The following is a 7,554-nucleotide window of genomic DNA, read 5'->3' on the forward strand; positions in this document are numbered from 1 at the left end:
GCATTCTCCCTAGAAGATACTCCTATAGCATTGACTATCTTATACACTTCATCCAAGAATTCTTGGGGATCCTTTCCCACTTTTGAACCAAGGAAAATAGGAGGATTCATCCTCATAAAGTCTCTCAATCTTGAGGTCATGGTACTCTCATTGGCATTCACCCTAGGCCCCACATCCCGATTCACTTGAGTCGTCATGGCTTGGGCTAAGGTTAGAAAATCCGACCTAATCTCCTCATTAGTCATGTCCAGGGGAACCACCGGAACTTCATTCTCTTGATTGCCTAGAGGAACTTGGTCACCTTGAAGACCTTAGGGAGGAACTCCCCCATTCATATTCTGCTCTTCCGCCTTTCTTGGGTTAGCCCTTGTATTCATATCCTATAAACAAAAAAGAAGGATTAGGAAACGGACTTCTATAAAGCTAAAGTCCAAGGCACAACTTCAAGAATATGAAAGACGTGTAACTTTCTAACGTCCTATAGCCTCTCTCATATAGATGTGTCGCGACTCACACCGATGAACAAGACTCTACTAGACGTGGCTTGTAAAATATCAATCCTAAAAACCATTCCCAAAACATTGTTCTCGGATACCATGTTTGTCACGACCAGATAACATCCCCTAGTTGTAACACGGCGTACTCGACTCCGAAGGGTTGTTATACAAGCTTAATAGCATGCATTCATCGCATAGGTAATCGAAATAGTAAGGAATTAAAAAAAATATTTAAAAACCATATAATCTAAAGACATTTAATAAACAGTGGAATACTAAACTCTCACATGGACATCTTAGACAAAACTTTAACAAGATAGGGTCACGGCCCTTTTCAATCGAAGAAAAACTACTAAATGTCTATTACATGAAGAAATGCAACATAAGAGTTCTTGTCCTCGAATCCATGAGGATATACCAAGTCTTGGAGGAAACTCTATCCAAACACTTCAAATCCTAGCTAGAATCAATCACTTGCCGGAACCTACATTTGTAGTAAAAATAAGAGAAATATGGGTTAGCACACAAAAATGTACCAAGTATGATGACCATGCAAAATCATGCTTTAAAAGGAAAATTTTGGTTGGAAACCATGCATTATGCCACTTTTTAGAAATATCATAAACAATAGCATAAGAGACATCAAAGACAAATATAATCATCACGCAAGTCATAACATCACATTTGAACAATATCAACATGTAACTCTTCACCTTAACATATAGCCTTCACCTCAAGTAACCCTCATGATATACCTTGTGCAATGTATGGATAGCGTCCCATACCACCATCCACACCAAGATACCACATTAAAGTCACCAAAAATGAACTTACCATTCAACCTTTCCATTTCCAATAATACACATACAAAAAAGACCTAAACCATTCACAAGTCATTTCATCATTTAAGGACCATCACCTAAGATGACCCCTAAGTCATACTTATGCAATGTACAAGTAGCATCCCATAATACTACTCACACTAAGTACTCCTTTGAAGTCACCAAAGGCAAGGCACATTCAAATACAATAAGTCATAACAAGGAAGTAACTCACAATATCATCCACGTATAACATGCATCATTACATTAAGCATTTAAGAGTCAACATTCTTCAATAACTTTATTTAAAGTGCTTTCATAGAATAGTCATTAAGACTTAGATAACTCACTGTATCCCTCTTGAAGCCTACTCATGCCATGTATGGATAACATCCCATACTACTACTCACACTTCATAGAACTCCTCAAGAAACTATAATGCACATCTCACAAGATGGGAATAAGCGTTTAACCTACATAGACCATGAGAGCTTGATCATGGAATCTGATGTACTATCCCACATCGAAAGGGTTGGTCTACTTGCCCAAGGTAACCGGTATTTAGCTTAAGTGGATCCACTAGCTAGACCTATGTGGGCACATAGTTACATAGTTATGGGACAATGAGATTTCTACTAGATACCCCGCCTCAACTTAGGTGAGGGCATCCATCTCAAGAGATTTCTACTAGAAACGCCGCCTCAACTCACGTGAGAGCTTCCATCTCATTCAATATCCTCTCAGTGCTTAGCCTACATTCCCATAGAGTATTTTACCATTCCTCACAGGGATAAGAGATTGTTACTAGACACCCCGCCTCAACGCACGTGAGGGCATCCATCTCCACCCAACATTCATTCATTGGATAGCTCGTAGATTCAAAGATGAAAATAGCTTTTCATCTAAGAATCCCATTATCGTTCATTAGTGTAAGATCAAGAATATCCTTTCAATCAACACATCATTATAATTCTTTAGAGTACAATTGAGAAAAGCTTTTCAATAAGTACTTCCTCATTAACATTATCATTGAAATTCATTCATTATTCATTCAAGTGTGTTAAAGATGAGACCAATTCCAATCCTAATACAATTAACTTCTAGACATGTACATCATTCATCCATTTAAACCACACACATGCATCATATCACATTCATATATACAACATCATGATAATACGTCAATTCCTCACACTACACCTTCAAGGCCATTATCACAACATACATAGGAAGTAAACACCTCCACCTTTCAAGTGGATCAACAATTCAATCACAATTCTAATACATCAAGTAATTAGGTCAAACTTGCCCTTTCAAGGCTATGATCACAAATCCTCAATTCACCAACAATTCACCATAATTAGGCATAGATGATGATACAATTCAATAATCTAAATAAACATGAGCATATATCCACCATCATTCATTCATAATCAATAGACCCACTTCATCAGTGACGATTTAGAAATTGAGAGAAATCATGGTTTCATAGAGTAAAATGATCTTAAATTATAAATTTAACATCAATATAATCATAGTTTATCATTTTAAAACGTTTGATGCAAGAACCCATGAGATTGAGTAAACCCTAGGGCTTTTCATGAACGTGAAATCACTTTGAAACTTCTTTGAAATTGACTCTAGGGTGCAATCTAGACCTATATGAAGGATGACCATACTTTGCTATTGATTACCCATAAAAATTGAATGAGAACTATCTTGAAATCCCCAACCCTAGCTTGATCTTGACCTTGATCTCCAATGGAGTTTCTAGAGAGAATATTTTTCAGAGGGAAAGGTTTGACTTGAGAGGTGACGTCTAACTGAGGGTTTCAATGTTTTAATACTCTTAAAATATTTTAATACACTTAAAATAACCGCACATACACTTTAAAAGACTTGGGGTGAATTTACCAATTCACCTCCACCAAGGCCGAACTAAAAAACCAGATTGCAGGTCCAATCCACGAGTCACCATCCACGGACCGTGGATGGATTGATGGGACCGTACTTTCCCTTTCTGGTTTGGATCGGAGACCCTACTTTGGGGGACTTGACCTAAGGAGGCCATCCACAGGGTTTGGATGGACCTACGAGGCGAGGACCCCTTCCGTAGGTCACCCCTTTTGGCCAACTTTGGTCATTTGGGGCAGCCTTGGGGTTAGACTTAGGGTCCTCCTCAAGGACCCCTAGGGTGGTCCTTGGGGAGTTGTACCTTGACGTTTGACCCCTAAACCCCTTAACCAAAGCTCGGGACAACATACAACAACATCAAACCTCACACCAACTCAGACGCACACACGTTAGGCGCTATTTTCACTAGTTCATTTTTAGGGTCGTTACACAAATATTCTTCAAATGTATCTCCTACGACTAAAAAGTCGTCCATGAATACCTCCATAGAGTCTTCTTCCATGTCCACAAAAATGGATAACATGCAACGCTGAAATGTCGTTAGGGAATTACATAGCCCAAATGGCATTCTTTTAAATGTGAACGTTCCATAAGGACAGGTGAAGGTGGTTTTTTATTTGTCCTAATAGGGATTTGGTTGTAACCGGAGTACCCATATAGAAAGCAGTACCATCCCCTCTTTGATAGCCGGTCAAGTATTTGATCCATAAAGGGCATTGGAAATGATCCTTTTTAGTCCATGAATTTAGCTTCCGATAATCCCTGCATACTATCCACCCGGTCACCGGTCTAGTCAGCACAAGCTCCCCCTTTGCATTTGGGACTACACTGATACCTCCCTTTTTCGGTACACATTTCACCGGGCTTACCCATTTGCTAACCGCAATAGGGTAGATCACACCTGCATCCAACCACTTGATGATCTCCTTTTTTACCACTTCTTTCATTGGTGGGTTCAATCTCCGCTGATGCTCAACACTAGGCTTACAATCCGTATCAAGTTGAATCTTGTGAGTACATATACCAAGGAGAATGCCTACTATATCAGCAATGGTCCATCATATAGCTTTCATATGCTTTCGCAATACTTCAATGAGCAAACTCACCTTCCATTCAAGAAAATCAGCTATAATGATCACTAGTAAAGTGTTGTTTTCCCCCAAGAAAGTATATTGGAGATGAACGGGCAGGACTTTCAATTCCTGATTAGGTGGTTCCTCCGTTGACGACTTTGCAGGAGGACTTTCAGTATTTTTTAGGTTAATATCAAACTTGATTGGATTCTTTGAATATGCTCCTAATCCCGTTAAGGCAGCTACTACTTCCTCATAGCCCTAAACTTCAGATTCATCATAATTAGTAAGCACAAATTCAACTGGTTCATTCTTGCACATCAAATGTCTCACACTAGCTACCGCCTCATCAATAATATCCTCAGTACACACCACATGAATATCACTTAGGTGTTTCATGGATTTACAAATATTGAATGTTACCTCATCATCATTCACCCAAAACTTCAATTTTCCACTTTTAACAACCACCAATGCTCTCCCCGTTGCCAAGAATGCCCTTCCTAAAATAATAGGAATTTCAGCGTCGATCTCACAGTCCAAAATCACAAAATCAGTCGAAAAGATGAACCGATCTACCTTTACCAAGATGTCGTAGAGTATCCCCACCGGATATTTGATTGACTGCTTTGCCATCAGGAGTCTCATGGTGGTTGCTTTCGGTTCTCCCAAACCAAGTTGATTGTATATTGCATAGGGGATTAATTTGATGCTTGCCCCCAAGTCATATAAAGCTTTCGCGAATTGGAGCATGTCAATGGTGCAAGGGATGGTGAATGCCCCGGGGTCTTCTCTCTTTGTGATCAGCTCTTTAGTCATAATTGCGATGCAACTGTGGGACACTTCAATTGCTTCACAATCCAAGTTCCTTTTCTTTGTGACTATCTCTTTCATGAACTTGGCATATCCCGACATTTTCAATAATTCTTCCACCAGCGAAAGGCTTATTGATAGCTTTTGAAATACTGACAAGAACTTCTTGAATTTCTCATCTTCATTCTTATTTTTTAAGCGTTGGGGAAATGGTAGAGGTATTTTGGGTAAAGGTTGCATAACTTTTGAAATTTGAACAAGTTGTTCCACTTCTTTTTCCAGTTCTTTAGCAAGGTTTTGTTGAATAAGTGATTTTTGTTCCTCCATGCCTTTACCTTCTTCATGCTTTTGAGTATCTTCATTTCCCATCACATTGCATATTTCCACCTTTCCTCTACGTGTAACTACAGCCAGCCCTCTCTCATCATCTTTCATCGATATCTTTGATGTCAACTGAGCTGATAATAGACTCAGTTGTCCTTCAAGTATTTTGATGGCATCGACATGAGAATTTACTTTACTGTTCAATGATAAAAAGTCATCTTTCATTCCTTTCAAAAAATTATCCGACCCATCAACTTTATTAAGTATGTGTGATAATAAATCATTCACCCGGGAGCTGCCTGCACTTCCACTTGATTTTGGGCTTTCACTTGAGTGATTATGGTTCTCCTCATAATCATATCCCTTTTTCTAGTAATCATCTTGCTCAGCCCAATCATGTTGATATCTTCTTGGTTCTTCTCTCCTTTGATAGGTCCAACCTTGATTTCCTCCTTGTTGTTTATGGTGTGGGTGGAAGCCCTCCTCATATCTTTTGAAGTTCCAACCTTGATTCTCCCCCGGGCTTGAGTAATCGGAAGAAGAACCCTCCTCAACTTGAAATCTCTTTATCAAGTTGTTCTTGCGTTAATCGAAAATGAAATGGAGAGACCTGATCCTCTTGGGTGTACCATACTTGGTTTATCCTATTCATTTCATCCAGAAGAAACAAAGTTACCTCAAATGGTTGTAACATTATTTCTCCTTGTACCAATTGATCAGCTACTCCTTTATTAACCGAATCTAGACTCCGGTAGAAATATTGAAGTAACAACTCATTTGATAGCCCATGAGTTGGGCATTTAAGTAGAAGCTTCTTGAATCTCACCCACGTTTCATGGATAGGTTCTCCCTCCCGTCGCTTGAAAAATTGAATTTCGTCTCTAAGTTTCATCATCCTTGATGGAGGAAAGAATCTTGTGTTAAATGCTACAACCAGCTCCTCCCATGATGTGATGGAATTGTTTGGTAACTCTGCTAACCATTTATTATCTTCTCCTATTAAGGACAGTGGGAATAACCGCAGCCGAATTGACTCTTGAGACACATTTTTGAATGAAAAAGGGCAGTAAACCTAAGTAAAATTTCTCACATGCTCATACGAGTTTTCGTGATTTATCCCTCCATATATTCCCCTCATTTGGAGAAGATGAAGAGTTGTGCTAGTGACTTCAAACAATGCACTCTCATCAGTTCATGGAATGCAGATTGCACCCATCCAACCCGATTGAGTTGGGTTGTAGACACTGTTGATGTTGTCTATACCTTATCGATGACCTGCTCGGTTGCCTTTCATATTTTCTTCACTCATGTTCACTTTCACATAGTCCAACCACTACCTACATAAAGCAGCCGAAACTTCTTCAACTACAGCCAATGAATTTTTAGAGTGTCAATTCTTCAATCAAGGAATTCTAAGTAATGCTACTCCCCGACAGCGGCGCCATTTTGATTAACGTATCAAGTGGCATTTCATCCAATACTAAATGCCAACGATCGTTCTTCAGTATAATAACCTAACTACGTGAGTTGGCGCCGATCCCATAGGGAGTAGTGCTTCCTTCGAATTACTTTAATAAAAGTACAATGAGAATCTCTTCAATCAAACATTTCTTGCACAATTAATATTCAAATCTAAAATTCCGGGTTTTAACTACCAATTCAAACTTATAGCTCAACACAAGCAATAAAATATTAGAGTCAAACTCGGGGAATTGATCAGCCAATTATTGAATCTCAACATAATGGGTAAACATTACTGCTCATAATGGACTAATTTGTGGTGGGTAGGTCGAACCATATATAAAGTAACTTTCTCTCGAATAATTACCTTTTCTATGTTGAATTATCTTGAACTTCAACACTGATTGAATGAAACCCAACTCTCTACCCTCATCAAATCCACTCTCTCGAGCTGGATACAAAGGAAGGGTTCCTTGTTTCACTCTCTCGAGTTGAAACTAAGGAAACCCACTACTAAGGATGCTAAGATTTCCACCTTGGTCTCACACCTCTCTCTCGAGTAAGTGCACAACACTGAAATTGACACACGAAGTAATGCAAATCAATCTCGAAACACTGCAACAACTTAGACCCACTTCAAATTAGCACCAT

General features: G+C 39.0%; 1 protein-coding gene across 1 annotated transcript; it reads right to left on the reverse strand.

The window, feature by feature from the left end:
- Positions 1-311: 311 nt before the first annotated feature.
- LOC107060766 (uncharacterized) lies at positions 312-5,930 on the reverse strand. Its single transcript, XM_015309035.1, has 4 exons — positions 5,731-5,930; positions 4,729-5,638; positions 4,339-4,566; positions 312-380 (listed from the first exon to the last, which is right to left on the reverse strand). Exons 1-4 carry the CDS (start codon positions 5,928-5,930, stop codon positions 312-314), a joined length of 1,407 nt encoding a protein of 468 aa, XP_015164521.1.
- Between the last annotated feature and the right edge of the window lie 1,624 nt (positions 5,931-7,554).

Source organism: Solanum tuberosum, unplaced genomic scaffold (genome assembly GCF_000226075.1).
Source record: "Solanum tuberosum cultivar DM 1-3 516 R44 unplaced genomic scaffold, SolTub_3.0 scf00097, whole genome shotgun sequence".
NCBI lineage: Eukaryota > Viridiplantae > Streptophyta > Magnoliopsida > Solanales > Solanaceae > Solanum > Solanum tuberosum.

What these genes read in the sequence shown, in the direction of transcription:
- LOC107060766 (XM_015309035.1), bottom strand. Translation starts at nt 5,930, where the DNA reads ATGAGGAGGGCTTCCACCCACACCATAAACAACAAGGAGGAAATCAAG. An exon ending in TTTGGGTGAATGATGATGAG is followed by an intron (nt 4,567 to 4,728) that starts GTAACATTCAAT and finishes TCTGAAGTTTAG; the next exon opens with GGCTATGAGGAAGTAGTAGC. An exon ending in CTGATTTTCTTGAATGGAAG is followed by an intron (nt 381 to 4,338) that starts GTGAGTTTGCTC and finishes TTTTGTTTATAG; the next exon opens with GATATGAATACAAGGGCTAA.